At 52.3% G+C, this 15,825-nt stretch overlaps 4 protein-coding genes across 4 annotated transcripts; 1 reads left to right on the forward strand and 3 right to left on the reverse strand.

Annotated features, from left to right (window-relative positions):
* Positions 1-1,397: 1,397 nt before the first annotated feature.
* PG985_009209 (argininosuccinate lyase) lies at positions 1,398-2,854 on the reverse strand (the record flags this gene model as incomplete). The annotated part of the gene is made up of 2 exons (XM_066828977.1): positions 1,398-2,749; positions 2,800-2,854. 2 exons carry the CDS (start codon positions 2,852-2,854, stop codon positions 1,398-1,400), a joined length of 1,407 nt encoding a protein of 468 aa, XP_066683889.1.
* Positions 2,855-4,194: 1,340 nt separating this feature from the next.
* On the reverse strand, positions 4,195-6,618 carry PG985_009210 (uncharacterized protein; the record flags this gene model as incomplete). The annotated part of the gene is made up of 7 exons (XM_066828978.1): positions 4,195-4,257; positions 4,323-4,727; positions 4,787-5,047; positions 5,115-6,277; positions 6,334-6,360; positions 6,454-6,477; positions 6,564-6,618. 7 exons carry the CDS (start codon positions 6,616-6,618, stop codon positions 4,195-4,197), a joined length of 1,998 nt encoding a protein of 665 aa, XP_066683890.1.
* Positions 6,619-10,485: 3,867 nt separating this feature from the next.
* PG985_009211 (replication factor C subunit 5) lies at positions 10,486-11,667 on the reverse strand (the record flags this gene model as incomplete). Its single annotated transcript, XM_066828979.1, has 3 exons — positions 10,486-10,834; positions 10,891-11,513; positions 11,581-11,667. 3 exons carry the CDS (start codon positions 11,665-11,667, stop codon positions 10,486-10,488), a joined length of 1,059 nt encoding a protein of 352 aa, XP_066683891.1.
* Positions 11,668-13,237: 1,570 nt separating this feature from the next.
* Positions 13,238-15,057, forward strand: PG985_009212 (uncharacterized protein; the record flags this gene model as incomplete). Its single annotated transcript, XM_066828980.1, has 5 exons — positions 13,238-13,328; positions 13,464-14,316; positions 14,378-14,501; positions 14,581-14,815; positions 14,960-15,057. 5 exons carry the CDS (start codon positions 13,238-13,240, stop codon positions 15,055-15,057), a joined length of 1,401 nt encoding a protein of 466 aa, XP_066683892.1.
* Between the last annotated feature and the right edge of the window lie 768 nt (positions 15,058-15,825).

Genomic DNA, 15,825 nt, shown 5'->3' on the forward strand with positions numbered 1-15,825 from the left:
GTACGTGTGTGGGTGGCAAAGAAGTGTATTATCGACGAAACGACAAAAGAGAGGGTATATAGATAGAGCAAGGAGAGAAGAATGTGGGATTGGCGAATAACAAAAAACCAATCCAAGCAATAGCGAGCGAGCGGGCGAAAGGTGATGACGGGTCGTCGCGGATGACTGATAAGAAAGGTGTTCGTCCCGAAGGAAGGAAGATGGTTTGTCAAGTGGCTGCGCAGAGGCGGAAGGATTGCCAGGCAGACCCAATTACCCAACCTTAGCCTCTTGGTGTGCCGTAGTTTTGTCTCTACTGGTGCACCCAACAGACGGCGAGCCAGCTAGAACTCGCCTACACGAAGTACCAAGCCTCCTTTTGGGAGGCTGCAGCGGAGAGCGCTTGTCGGGCGATGGGTTGGTCAGGATGTCGCGGCACGACGATGGCTTGGCGGGGATGATCCTGGTAAGCTGCCCTGTTTGAGGACGCTGGTCGGACCCTTAGGACTGCGGAATCTGCGGGGGGCGCTGCTGCTTCCAACAGGCGGCAGTAGCAAGTAACAGAAATAGATCTTGGGGGGCACTAGGCGGCAACAGCAGTACGTTAATGGCTCTCTAGCTAACTCATGTAGAGTAAGTAGGCCAGTATATTGATTGCGTGCACTCCATCTCCAAGGCTGTGTACTTTTACGTACGTAGCTCTCTGTTCATTCTTGCCTCGCTGTAAAATAACGGTACGGAGCACGCACAATTAAAGGTAAGGCTAATTTGTTGCTTCTTTTTTTTTCTGGGGCTCAGGAAGTTGGGATTGAGACAGACTGGAGACTTGGACGGAATATGCATCCCAAATATTTACCAGGTACGGATAATGTGGTTTCAAGATTGTCGATGTCGAGTTTCGCTGGGCCCAGCTATCGACAGAACGCCAATTTGATTTCCTCAGTCTCTTAACCTGTTCGAATTAGTTGTCAAACAGCGAGCTTCTTAATTCTTCCTTCCCACGGCCGAAGATCTTGTGGCCTGGACGACCTTGCGAAGCGCTGCCAAGTCTCCTTGGTATGGGACGGTCGAGACTGTGCGCTGCTGGCAGGCTCACTCGGCCCCATCCTAGGCAAGACGCTAAAAGGCTATTTTATTCCTACCTTGCACGGAGATGATTATGGCTGCCGTTGCGTCAGCAGACAGCGCCGTGGTTTTCATCATTACTCGTGAGAAGAGGCGCACAAGAGGTATTGCTAAGATCGGACTAGAGCTACCTCCCAGAGAAGCCCCCAGTCAACAGTCAGGCATTTCAATTGTACCAGTGGGTCCAGCTATAAGCAGCAACGCTCTATAAACAAGAGAGGGAGAGAGAATCAACCAATTATTTGCATTGCTTTTACCGACCTGACCCTTTTTTTTATTCATTAGAAATCACTCTACGCCAGCATACCCTTGAGAACCTTGACCTGCTCCAGGACACGCGCCCGGCTCGTACCACCCTTAGCTGACCTCATCTCGACGCTTGTCTCGTAGTTGAACGTATCCATAACATCCTCCTTGAATCGACCATCAATAGCCTGCAGTTGCTCGAGTGAGAGCTCGTTCATCGGGACATTGAGCTCCTCGCTCTTAGCTACACACCGTCCAGAGATGTGGTGCGTCTCACGGAAGGGTACACCCTTTCGTACAAGGTAATCCGCAAGATCGGTAGCCAGCATAAAGGGATCAAGGGCAGCCTTCATCTTGTCCTGTCTAACAGTGAGAGTACTGAGGATACCGTTCGCGATCTGAACACTATCAGAGATAGTCTTCACGTGATCCAACATAGGTTCCCAACTCTCCTGAAGGTCCTTGTTGTATGTGCTGGGCAGGCCCTTCTGAGTCATCATCAGGCCAGCCATGTGTCCGAATGCCCGGCCAGCTTTCCCTCGTAATAACTCGAGACCATCGGGGTTCTTCTTCTGGGGCATCAGAGAGCTTCCAGTAGAATAAGCATCAGCAATAGTAACAAAGCTGAACTCTGTGGAGGAATAAAGGATGAGATCCTCGGCCCATCGAGAGATGTGCTGCATAAACATGCTGCCCCATTGCAGGAACTCGGTAACGAAATCCCTATCAGCAACAGCGTTCATGGAGTTCCACATGACGCCATCGAAGCCCAGCTCCTCGGCCATCATATCACGATCGATATTGAAGCCATTGCCGGCAAGAGCACCACAGCCAAGAGGGCTCCTGTTCACACGCTTGAAAGTCTCGCGCAGCCGCTCAAGATCGCTGGCGAAGTTGAAGCCAAATGAAAGCAGGTGCTGTGACCACATGACGACCATAGCTCGCTGGAGATGCGTATATCCAGGCATGATAATGCCGACCTCGGCCTCAGCGCGGGCGGCAATGACCTCAATGAAGGATTTCAGCTGGCCCTCGATCTCCCTGATCTGGTCGCGAAGCCACATGCGCATATCGCAGACAACCTGCTCGTTGCGGCTGCGGCCCGTGTGCAGCTTGCCAGCGATGTCCTTGCCGATGATCTCACCGAGCCGGCGCTCATTGGCAGTGTGGATGTCTTCGTCATTGGGCTTGATGACAAAGGTGTCCGCCTCCCACTCCTTCTGGACCTCCCGGAGACCCCGCTCGATTTCGGCGAACTCGTCGTTGGAGATGATGCCGGACTTGGCGTTGGCGCGGGCAAAGGCAATGCTGCCAAGGATGTCTTCCTTGTACAGGAGCTTGTCGTACACAATGCTCGCATTGTACTTGAGCATGAGGGGATCGAGGCCGCCTATCATTCCTAGGTCAGCATAGTGCACTCACTGTGGAAGCTTCCGTGAAAAACCCAACCTGTGAAGCGTCCACCCCAAAGCATGTTCTCAGCGGGTGCCTTTTCGGATGTCATGATGTGCTGACTGCGGTCTCGTGTATGGTTATCGAGTTCAAGGCGTGTCGAAGATTCAATTGGCATCTATCATGGTCAATGATCTACTGAACCAATTGAGGGCACTTCTTTTTCGATTCCGAAACCGGCATAGCGATCGAGTCACGGTAAACCCTTACTAGTGGCTGATGCACGCATTTTGATAGGGTACCCCGCCATGGACTTTTACACAAGCAGATCTAAGGTTAGCTGACAACTGGATCTGTTTCCTTTCTCTTTTCCCCTCTAGCCTGATATACTATAAATCGATCTAATTGGCTCCTTTTAGCACTGCCGGGGGCGTAGACGGGATTATTATCACGAAGGATTCCCGGCATAGCGATACCCGCGATCTCTCTTATGTCCGAATATGCCAAGGCTGCCAATACAAGCCATATCTGGACCATTACGCGTTCTTTCGAGCAAGCTAGGTCCCTTGGCTCTTCTTAGGTTCCATTCGGCGCCCGTAAGATGCCGTCTGGCAGCTCGCGGCTTACCTGCGCCCCAGGCTACTTTTTCAATGTCCGAGTATGTCTTCGTCCCGACTGACCTCACGACTCATGACTTTGCTCCTCTAGACTCCCTTGGCAATCGCCGAGCTGTCACTGCGGCACAATCGCGTACGTATACTACTACACCTGCAGTTATTGTGTTTGGCAACACGATCCGACAGATCCTTACACAGCTGAATACACAGCCTCGTGTGACGTGACTACGACGGACGCCAAGTCTCTGCGCGGATAAACCGGTCAAGTCTCCTCAAAGATTAAGCAGTTCTACGGAATATTATTACAGCAGTGTTTGATTATCCCACTGTTGTAATCTGGGGTAAGTGGAATAATCAAGACAGGTGCTGATACGGTTTATTCCTGCGGCCGCTTGACGAGTCAACCAGACTAGGGGGATTAGCCTGGCCAATATCCATACGGAACAGCAGGGATTTGTTCACCAGCAGTTGCTGCATGCTCACGAAGCCAGCCAACTATCCCACTGCCTGCCAGGAAAGGGGGCCACGGGGACAGACATCTTCGGGGCTTATCCAATTAGCACATAGTATAAACATCTTAGTTTGCTCAAGGGCATTGCGAGTGACACGCGTATATCTGAGTCTTCAACGAGGCGTAGCACATTGAACTGTTCGGTCTGGGCTTCCTTGAGCGTTACGAAAATGAGACATTCATTCGGTATAGCCGAGCTTCGAGGCTCTATGCCGCCACAATTCATACTTAAAAATAATACTAGCTACAAAGTGGTCGTAAGTCTTGAACACAAAACGCAATCATCCCCGTGGTATCTCTCTACTCCGAAACTCGTGACGATTATCACTTCTTCCGCGATTCCTGGACAGTCCCAATGATCTTCTGGACCACGCTGGGATCCGAGAGCTACCGGAGTTGTCAGCAAATGGTGCTCGATTCTTTAAGTCACACAGGGGTGGGAGATAACTTACTGTACTCGTGTCACCAAGTTGGTCTTCCTCGCCGGCAAGGATCTTCCTCAAGATGCGGCGCATAATCTTGCCACTCCGGGTCTTGGGCAAGTCAGGGACGATGAAGACAGCCTTGGGCGCAGCGAAGGGGCCAATGCTCTTTCGAACTTGGAGGATGAGTTCTTTGCGCAGAGCATCCACGTTCTCATTTGCGTCCTTCAGGGCGACAAAGGCATTGACGGCCTGGCCTGTGAGCTCATCTGTCACACCAACGACAGCAGCCTCGCCCACAGCATGATGTTCGATCAAAGCCGCTTCGATCTCTGCTGTTGATAGACGGTGGCCACTGACGTTGACAACATCATCGACACGGCCCCGAATCCAGTAGAAACCCTCATGGTCACGACCGGCTCCGTCACCAGTGAACTGTGAGAGCAATTAGCATCATCTCAAATCCAGAACGTCAAAATCATCAGACGACTTACGTAGTAACCCTTGTAGACATTCAGGTAGGTGTCCATGTATCTCTTGTGGGCGCCATAGACAGTGCGCGCCATACTCGGCCATGCTTGCTTGAAAGCCAAGACGCCCTCAACATCGTTCCCGTGGATCTCATCACCAGAGACGGGGTCGATGATAGCAGGCTCAATACCAAAGAAAGGCAGCGAAGCACTACCAGGCTTTGTGGGGGTTACGCCCGCAAGCGGCGTGATCACGTTGGATCCCGTCTCAGTTTGCCAGTATGTCTATCAGAATGTCAGCAGCTGTCCCATTGACGTATAACATAACCAGGGAGATCTTGTAAGTACTTACGTCAACAATGTGGCACTCCTCCCGACCAACAACCTCGAAATACCACTTCCATACCTCGGCCGCGATGGGCTCTCCCACAGAACCGAGTACTCTTAGCTTTGGCATCTTGGACTTGACAAAGTCATCACCCGCACGCTTCAGCAGTCTCAGCGCTGTCGGTGCCACGTAGAACTGAGTAACTTCATGCTTTTCGCAAATCTCCCAGTAGCGGGCAAAGTTGGGGTAGGCGGGAGTGCCCTCGAAAACAACGGTAGAGACACCCAGAAGAAGAGGCGCATAGACAACATAAGTGTGTCCGGTAATCCAACCCACATCTCCACCGCAGAAGTATCGGTCGCCGTCGTGGATGTCAAAAACGTACTTGCCCGTCGCAGCAGCGCCAAGGAGATATCCTCCGGTTGTGTGCATGACACCCTTGGGCTTGCCGGTAGATCCCGAGGTGTACAGAAGGAACAGAGGGTCTTCCGAGTTCATGGGCTCGGGAGGGAAGTAAGCAGGCCACTTCTCGACCTCCTCGTGCCACCAGTAGTCTCGGCCGGCTGTCCAGGGAACATCTGCACCCGTTCGCTTGTAGACAAGGACGTGAGACACATCCGGGCACTGCTTCAAAGCATCGTCGACAATCTTCTTGGTACCAATCAACTTGCCGCCACGCTTGCCCTCGTCCGTGGTGATGACCACCTTGGAGTTGGCGTCGATGACTCTGTCCCGCAGGGAATCGGCGGAGAAACCGGCAAACACGACGGAGTGGATAGCACCAATACGCGAGATGGCGAGGAAAGCAATGACGGCCTCGGGAATCATGGGCAAGTAGATAGCGACAGTGTCACCCTTGCGCACGCCCATCTGCTTCAGGGCCCAGGCAGTCTTGGAGACCTCTCGTAGGAGCTCGCCGTAAGTGAGTGTGCGGCCATCGCTGGGCTCGTCAGCTTCGTAGATGATGGCGACCTTGTTGGGGTCCTTGATGGCGTGACGGTCCACGCAGTTGTACGAGGCGTTCAGCTGGCCCTCGAGGAACCAGGCATTGTCACCTCCTTCTAACGAGCCGGAGTGCACTGTCTTGAAGTCTGTTTGCCACGTGAGAAGCTCTCTGGCCATTCTGCCCCAGAATTGGTCGGGCTGCGTAATGGATTCCTTGTACATCTGCTGGTACTCCTCCATGCCTGCAATAGCTTTAGCATGCGTTCGTTAGTGAGAAGAGGGCGTTTGTAAAACTTACTGCCGATATGCGGTTTGCTGGGATGCTCTGTTGGAATTGGTTAGCTTTCACCCTCGTAGCACGCACGCGACACAGCGTGGCTGCTGCCGCCACCAAGGGGGGAATTGGCGAATCACATACTGTCCAGCATCTTCTGGGGAGGATCTGCAACATGCTGTCAGCTCGTTTTCTTCTCATTTTCTCAATTGCTCCTCGGACAACAAGTGAGATTGCTCTCAGGGGGCACTTACGAAATGTATCGACCTCATGGGCCTCGGCGACCACGGGAACCTTGCCTGTAGCCATGGTCGGCGACGCGGATTTGGGCGGGGGGTTGGTTTAGCTGAGCTGACGATGCGTTGCAGCGGGGTAGCTTGATCCGACGCAATCAACAAAAAAAGGACGGCCAAGAGGTGTTTGCAAGAGATCGGGGCTGTTATATTTGTTTGTACACAAACACACAGACAGACACACACAAACACACCTAAGTCAAGTGAGTCCTTTGGGGAAGAAGAGTCACTCTTAAGGTCGAAGGATCGGAAAGAGGTTTTGGGTATGAAATGAAAAAGGGATCAGTCTTCGGCGTAGCGTTAGCCGTGGGGTGTGGAAGCACCTTTATTTGTATTACGGCAAAAATATGAGCTGATAGACGACAGTTGAGCGAGGGACCTTGATCCATCCATTGATCCCCGTTCCCATCAATTGTCAGGTTCCATTCGACCCTGCAGATGCGCTAAGGCGGGCCAACAACCGCAGCTCTCACAGCAACACACACGCACACTCCCCTGGTCACACACTCGCTCACTCACCCGCCCGTCACCACACACACACATCCAGGTACTTGGTCGATGGCTACACAATCACCTGGAACAGCCGGTATCTGGACCCTGGCCCTAGGTACTACGCAAAGCTCTAACCTCTTCAGACTGCCCGCGGGGTAGTCCAGCCCATTGATCTGTATTGATCGTTGCTGATTCCTTCCGCCTGCCCGAGTGAACGGATGACCGAAGTGGGACGAAAAGACGTGCGATAATTGGGCTGTTCCCCAACGATTTTAGTGCCCCCGAGTTCAGCCAACGGCACCTTGGTCGTTGTAAGCAAACGTTACTGTACTTCTTCTTCCCCTCTGCCGAAACCCTTTCGCAGAGCGTCATCCCTTGATCTCTAGGGTACTCTTGGTCTCTTGGTGAGCTTGGCTCCAAGCTCACCGAGAGGAGAGAGGCTTCAATTGGCCTTCAGTTTTTCCTACCTTGATGCTGCTGCTGTCTTCGCTCCGGGGGTCTGTCCGGCCCTCGCTTATTCATTGACAGATCTGTCTTCTTCTGTCCCCAACGACTCGAGGCACGGCCGCAGGTCGGCTCGCAAGTTTTCTATTGCCAACCCAATAATCTTACCCGCGGCCCATCACCAATTTCGGTTCAGATTGGCCGGAGCAGCCTAGTTCTAAACAATAACCGGACCGCTCCGGCGAGATTCTTTCTGGACGAATTCTATAGAGGGTCGCCCGCTTGTGGTGTACGTGGTCGACCAGCATGCAGTCCCCATTATAACTCTAGCATTTCTCCATCATAATTTCTCAACCGGAAGTCGCCAAATTTGTTATGTATTGGCACTTCTCCACTCACAGAGGTTCTCGGGCTTCGTGATTATAATGTACACGCCGAGCAATCGACTTGTTCAGAATTGGTTTCTCTCGACGACTATCCCTCCATTACAATGTTGCACTCCAACAAATCTGACGGGGATTTTCTTGGTGACACAAAGCATGGCGCATGGTCTGCCCCCTGCACAACTGGATCATACCTCAACGCCAGTTGCCGCTTTCGTATATCCAGTCGGGAAGCCAAGCCCCTGTCCTCCCTCTTCTACGGTTCAACCCCGCATGCTGACCGGGCCTCAGGCCTGGGCTTTGGTCATTTCTCCAAACATCCCCCGGGAATTCATTCCGGCCAGGTCAGCTTGAGACAGTCTTGGCTAGAAACAGCGAGTTGTCGCGGTACACGATGAGGTATGATGTGACGACGCCACGGCAACCATCGCTTCTTGGGCTCTTGAGAGCCAACGATACTGTATATACGTCCTGTCCGGGGAACGAACTCGGAGGACGTGTTTGCCGTATACCGCGCAGATGATGATAGGTCCAGCCTCGCGGGCCATTACTTCATCCCTAGTAGTTACCCTACTGCATATGCTAGGGTAGCTTGGCTTCCCATGACGCGGGGTAACGCCTCCCCAGTGGCCACGGCCTTCTTGGGCATGCGTCTCACGCATGTACCATGTTGTAGGTGCAAATAGCCTACCTCACCGGAAGCTTCTCCTGCTTCATACATGACAACTAGATCATCCGTACCGATAGGGATATTTATGAGTAATGGTTTCGTTTTATGATCGATAAGGCATTGTAGCCAAGATTATAGGTAAATCTGACGACCTGGGGTCTAGAATGCATTAACTGCATGAGGACATTGTCGACTGCATGCAAGCGAGAGTGCAACGCCTCCCGGCATGCTCGCTCTCCAGGTATACAACAGGCGCTTCAATGCTGGCATGAAGTCTAATCGTTCCGTAACCGAGGCCTTGTTATGTCCATCTGCGTATGTGAGGTTCGTTCAATCCAACAACACAATGCCCAGCAGAGAGTCCACTACCCTGAGCGTGTAAGCAAAAGCATAAGATGTAGGCATGTATGTATGAAGTTGTTCCACCCACCTGCAGCGGCAGGGTCTGGTCATCGTACATGAAATAATTGGATTTAAACTCTGCAGTAGTGCCAGGGCTTCGTGAAGCCTGCCGCAAGCCCGGTGCTCCACCGCCCTCCAGGCCCGAGGTCCAGCTACGCACGTTTGTTTGTCAGTACCGAGATATGTAGGTACACACCAGCACGCTCCAGCTTGAAAGCAGGCATACATTAGGTACGCACGGATGAAACGAAACGTGGTTATGGTCCGGCCCCGGATTGCTGGGTACATGTAGGCAACTTATCCCGTTTCATTTTCGGCCGTAGAGACCCCTTCGTTCCGAAGGCGAGATGGGTGGATGGGTGGCTCTCCATAACTGTTGCCGCCTCGGCCTGTCGGCCTCAATATAATATCGATATCTATACAGACAAAATGCATACTCACATACCTATATGTAACGTGCATGCATATAATGGGACCCCCAGTTGAAAAAACCGACAGGACTCCGTCTCCGTCATACTATATTTGCAATCTGAGAGGTTCTCTCGCGAGGAAAACGTCGCGTTCTGCCTTATTGCCGAAATATATCCTTCCCAAGTCCGATAGGGACCACTCTACGCCTACCTTGTCCCACTCATCGGCCTAATACCCTTCCCCCTATTCCCACACCTCCGAGAGAGAACCCCAAACTACCGACATTTTTGTCCCATTCTCTGTCTTTCTAGATTCTGTGACACAACGCCTCTATTCACTTGCAGCGAAGCACGCAGTGTTGTATTGTTGTGCAAAGGCTAATGTCAATGTTTTCCCCGTCTTTCTTAATACTACTTGATAATGGCCGAGCCACTGTCCGAATGTGTTCACGTGACTACCCCGAGGTCGGCCACCGAGCCCCCGTACGCTTCGTCGTGTTCCTAGGTATGGCTCCGGTCCTCGCTGACTCACCCCGGCTCGTCTAGACTACCGCGTTCGTCTACATGATCGACATCGTACCACTCCGTTCGACAAGGGACCGGGAACGGTAGGCGATGAGTGGATACGCTGTAGCTAGCGGTGGGAGGCCGAGTGACGAAAGTTACGGTACACCCCTGTCATATTATTTCCCGGTTGAATCTGTGCATTGGTGGCCCTCCGCTAACATGTGTATATATCATCGGTAAGAATAAGCCCAAGAAGTCATCTTCACGTTATCGTATTCTAGAGTCCAATGAGACAGCTGGCTCGCAAATGGGATAACTGGTAGGCAATGGAAATGCTGGCTAGTTTTAGCAGGGGCTGACTCGTCACATATCGCCATTCGCGCCCAAGAGACTAAGTATCCTCCATGGCCAGAGTCCTCCGCTATTCGGCCAGTTACCCGGCATAGTCCTGGTGGCTGTTGTGACATGGAACCCATCATATCACTTGCCAAGGGTACTCTTAGAAGTGTACCGCCTCCTGAAACCCATTGGTGTACTGTTGTATTAGCTATTACCTATCATACAATGCCATTCATCTACATGTCCATTTGCATCAAGTACATCTCGAAGATGCGCATGAACTTGGCGACGAAAGCCTCGAGGTGGAAGATGACTTTGGTGCCCGTCCTCACACGGTGCTCGTAGAAGGCCGACCACTTGATTACGTCGTACTTCAAGTCATCGTCAATCAACGCAACGAGCTTGAATGTGAGGGTCTTGAGGATGGTGGTTGGAGGTATGCAGTGGGTGAGGAGATCGTAGAGTTTGGCTCGGACTTGGAGAATGCGGTTCGGCGAATGCTCCTCCATGATCTCTTTGGCGATCTGACCGATCAGGGCCTCCCAATCGGGCGGTGGTATCGGGGTGTCATCTGTTATTTTCTCACTGTGTAATCGGGTCAGCCCATCATTCACGATGCTTGCAGTTCGGCGTAGACTTACTTCTGTGCGTGCACTGCCTCGTACATCAACAGTGCTCTTCGTAAATTCCGGCCGCTCTCCAACGCAATTCGCTTGTGAAGTCCTGCAGCGGCAGGCCAGCCCTCTCTCTTGGCCGAGTCGGCCAGTGCTGTGGTGATGTCTTGTATCGAAGGTGCGGCAACTCGAACCAGCAGTGTTCGACTCCGAATGGGGGCGATGATGTTGGCGGTGCTGTTGGCCAGCAGGATAAGTCGCAAGTTTGGGCTGTACTTCTCCATGGTCCGTCGGAGTGCTGCTTGGGCATCGCGCGTGAGGTGGTCGGCTTCGTTGATGACGACGACCTTGAACTTTTGCTTGGCCTGCTGGTCCACCTGTTGTGTCTGGGCCACCTCCTTGAGCAAGTCTTGTACGACGACTCGGTCATAATTGCCCACGTCCGAAGGTGTGATCTCGAGATGGTAGATAGAAGTGACGATGTTAAACTCTAACTTGCGACTGCTGCTCGTCTGGAAAACGCGGGCGTCGATCTTGATTTTCTCGACACCGGGACCGTATAGCTCTTTGAGTGTCGCAACGATTCGGGTTTTCTTCCCAGCACCAGAAGGGCCGTAGACTAGAAGATGGGGGAAGTCGCCGTTTTGAGCCTGTATTATGCAGAAATGTGTAAGTTGGTGATTCGGGGTGTTAAGACTTTGAAGTTAGGGTTCATACCAGCGATCGCAACCGTTCGGATAGCTCATCGTGGTATGTGAGCTGATCCAGAGATCGCGGCCTGTGTTTGTCGACGATCAGGGCCATTCTGGTCTTCTGCAGTTGGTTTGGTCTTTTGCAATTGATCGCAAGAGGTCTGCTGCAGTTGATCACAAGATTTTAATGATCAGGTACGTGTCGTCGTTGTCGTCGTGAAGTGTCCCGTTAGAATGACCTTGTGCCAAGATACTGGTCGTAGACTTTCCTTCGACGCGTTAATGGGCTTTGGAAATCGCGTATCGGGCCCTGGAAGTCGCGTAGACGCTAACGGTGATGACTAAGTAGCCTAGGTCGGGACGCTGCACCAGCCGAACAGCAAGATCCTCCACCCGTCAGAATCAAATACAAAATGGCTATAAAACATGGATAGAAACAAGGCGAGTCATTACACGTGCATACAGACCTGTTTGATCGGGTGTTTGTTTTGACTTGATCATTCCTTTAAAGTGTTTATATCAGTATGGGCATTATTATCCCATTCGAGATTTATTAGTATCTTGTTAATAGTTCTTCTTGGCATAACGATCGGTCGCATGCGGGGTAGCTAGCCCTCAAAGTACGTCGGGTGGGTGCGGCAGCCAGTCATCCTAGATGATTGATAGATCTTGCCTTATCCGCAAGAATACATGCTCAGCTCGTACTTGGACGAATTGATATTTTCGCCGACTGGTCCTTTGCCTCAATCAATGCCCGGTTGCATACGCACGTAACTTGCCGTCTCCAGAATTGGGCACGTAGCCCACGGAGTCACCGTCGAGCTCCTCGAGATTGAATGCGCACTTCTTATTACCTCTTTCGTGTATTCTTCTCGGTCTTTCTTCCTTGAAGCCATCGGACTTGCATTCCGTTCTCCTTCAATTCCTATAAAAAGGGGTTTCTTGTAGGAACCATGAAATCATTACCGAAGCCCGAGATAATAGCTTCTCGTGTGCATTGATCACGAGTTATCGTGAGCTTCTTAGCAGTCTGGTATTGATTGGAATTCTATGGTTGTCTTGATCTGTGTCGCATTATTCGTGACACGTCAAGCTTCGCTATTTCGCTAGTTCCCTGCTCCGTGTGTCTCATGCCTCAGGGATGCCTGTATGCCCTCCCGCCTTCTATGCCCCGGCCGCGGAATTACGGCATCATTGGCCCAGTACGAAAAGTCGGTGATCGAAACGTGCACCAATTCAGTCCCACCAAGCATGAGTAGGTGACCCCAGATAGCTCATGGGGGTCGGGCTGGTCAGGCGCAGTTAGCTGGTTGGTATTACCTTATGTGCTCGCCACTACTGGACTTGAACGAGGACCGACCCCACTTGCAGGGGGAAAAAGGCGCTCCCAGTTGCTTCTTTACGGGGGATTTGACAGCAAGAGAACCAGAGTGAAGCAGGGCATCTTCGTGTCTTTTCTTTTCTCTCTTCTTCAGTATCATTCCCAACTTCTGGCGACCTGTTGTTGTTGCTGGCCAAGGATTGATTTGAAGCTTTGCTCTACCGAACTAGGCTATAATCGAACTAAGTATAGTGACTCGATATAGTCAAGCCGCCTAGCCAAAGCCAAGCGCCTTGAATAAAAAGGATTTCTACCTCAATTCCTGCCAGAGAGCAATTTTGTCGCAATCACAGCCGCCAAGATGTTCAACAACCGCAAGTTCTCCATGAACCGGAACACGGGCGTGCCCCGTATGTCCCGCCGGACCAGTGTTGGCGAGCCCAACGCCAGCGGTATGTCTCATCCCCCCATGCTCTCTACATCGCACTGCCGTCTTGGCACAAACGGCAGTCAGTGCCTAATTGTGCGCACCTTGGCATATGCACGACGTTGCCGATCGAGACTGACCTATACATGACGACACGCAGAGACCAGCTCCAAGATCCATCGCCAGTTCCGTGCCGCCCACGAGGGACACCTTCCCCACGCCGGTCTCGACGCCACCCGTGCTTCGACCGGAGTTGTCTGGTGTACCGAGCGAGCCAGCGAGCACGGCTTCCTCGAAGCCCCCCACGAATGGGCCAACCTGGGCCAGGGAGCCCCCGAGGTCGAGGATGATATCGAGGGTTGCTTCCCGCGACCGCAGACCATCGATGTCTCCTCTGCCGCTCGCGAGTACGGCCCGACTGCTGGAATCAAGCCTCTGCGCGAAGCCGTGGCGACGATGTACAATGAGCACCACCGCCAGGACAAGGCCTCGAAGTACACCTGGGAGAACGTCGCCATCGTTCCCGGTGGCCGTGCTGGACTGATCCGAATCGCAGCCGTGCTGAACAATGCCTATGTCGCCTTCTTCATCCCCGATTACACGGCCTACAATGAGCTTTTGTCGGTTTTCAAGAACTTCGCCGCGATCCCTACCCCTCTTGACGAGGAGGATGGTTATCATATCCACCCCGACAAGATCGCTCAGGAGATCGCCCGAGGTACCTCGGTCATTCTGACCTCCAACCCCCGCAACCCGACGGGCCGCGTGGTTGCCAACCCTGAGCTGGCCGAGATCCAAGACATCTGCCGAGGCCGAGCCACTTTGATTAGCGACGAGTTTTACTCGGGCTACAACTACACCAGCAACTGCGACGGCAGCACCATTTCCGCTGCCGAGAACGTCGATGACGTGGACGAGGACGACGTGCTTATTATCGACGGCTTGACTAAGCGTTTCCGACTTCCAGGCTGGCGAATTGCGTGGATCTTGGGCCCCAAGGAGTTCATCAAGGCGTAGGTAGCCCCGTGCCACCCCACACATCGTGACATTGGAATATTGCTGACCAACCCACAGTATCGGATCTTGCGGTTCTTACCTTGACGGCGGTGCCAATGCACCCTTCCAGGAGGCCGCTGTTCCCATGCTTGAGCCATCGCTGGTCCAGGCCGAGATGGTGGCCCTGCAGCGCCACTTCCGAGTAAGCTTACCCCTGAAGCCCCTGAAGCCCCTGAAGCCCTGTGATGTTGAAAACACCAAAATAACCTCGTGAACCACAGGATAAGCGCGATTATGTGCTTCGTCGATTAAGAGATATGGGCTTCGTTATCAAGTATGTGCCCGACAGCACGTTCTACTTGTGGCTGAACCTCGAGGGTTTGCCCGGCCCCATCTCCGACGGTCTGAACTTCTTCCAGGCCTGTCTCGAGGAGAAGGTTATTGTTGTCCCCGGTATCTTCTTCGATCTCAACCCCGCTAGACGCCGAGATCTGTTTGACAGTCCTTGCCACCACTGTGAGTTGCCTCCCTTTTTTTTTTTTTTTTTTTTTTTTTTCCTCTCTCTCTCTCTCTCTCTCTCTCTCTCTCTCTCTCTCTCTCTCTCTCTCTCTCTCTCTTCATATCTTGCCTGTGGCTGTTTATCCTTACTAACCACAACAGTCGTCCGATTCTCGTACGGGCCCAGAATGGAAGTCTTGGAGCTTGGCTGTGACGGTATCGAGAGAGTCCTTCGCAAGTTCAAGAAGTATCAGAACTAGACATCGTCCTACACGGGAAAGACGATTTGGTTGACTGCCAAGAGATAAAGAGCTTCGACAATGGGTAACGAAGCTAGACGACCCTCATGACTTATTTGGATCTTTCTGTCAGACATTGATACATCAAGATGGATTCCGGATCTTTAGTGAGCACACAAGCGGAGGTGGTACTCTCACATGCCAAACGTTGGTAGCAATGAATATATATAAAGAACACCCCATCAACGACAACCTGAAACTTGTTGGTTCGTGTGACGTATGCTGCAGGTAACGAACTGGATCACCGGCCGATGTGCCTCGTCTTTGCAGACGGAAACCCCACGTAGAACGGACGATAGTAGCGGGGGTGGTAAACACGGCAGGCCCCTGCGTGAATAACCCAGCCGAGTCTAATTCCTCGAAGGGCTGCTATTCCAGTTGAACGACTAGTACAGTACCTAGAAAGTTATCTCATAACCTATGGCAAATAATTATAAGGGATTATTCAAAGGCTTGAATAAATATAGACTACATCACTTCACTGGCATAATCGGGAGTAAGTGGAATAATCATGGTAGCTGCTCATGGGCGAAGTACGGGTTATTCCATCGGTTGCTTGACGGGGTCGTCGTCTTGCAACATGTCAACTGACCGGGGCCCCAGATGTCCACTTTGCTGGCGTGCCAAGCAGAGAGGAGCCCTCCGCACTCACCTGAGTTATGCGCACCAATCCGGGCCGCCAGCGGAGGGGCAGCGCTTCTCCAAACAGGCACTTCCCCGGTGAAAGAC

Source organism: Apiospora marii (assembly GCF_038362585.1).
Source record: "Apiospora marii strain CBS 49790 chromosome Unknown utg000005l_segment0_segment0, whole genome shotgun sequence".
In the NCBI taxonomy this organism is placed as follows: domain Eukaryota; kingdom Fungi; phylum Ascomycota; class Sordariomycetes; order Amphisphaeriales; family Apiosporaceae; genus Apiospora; species Apiospora marii.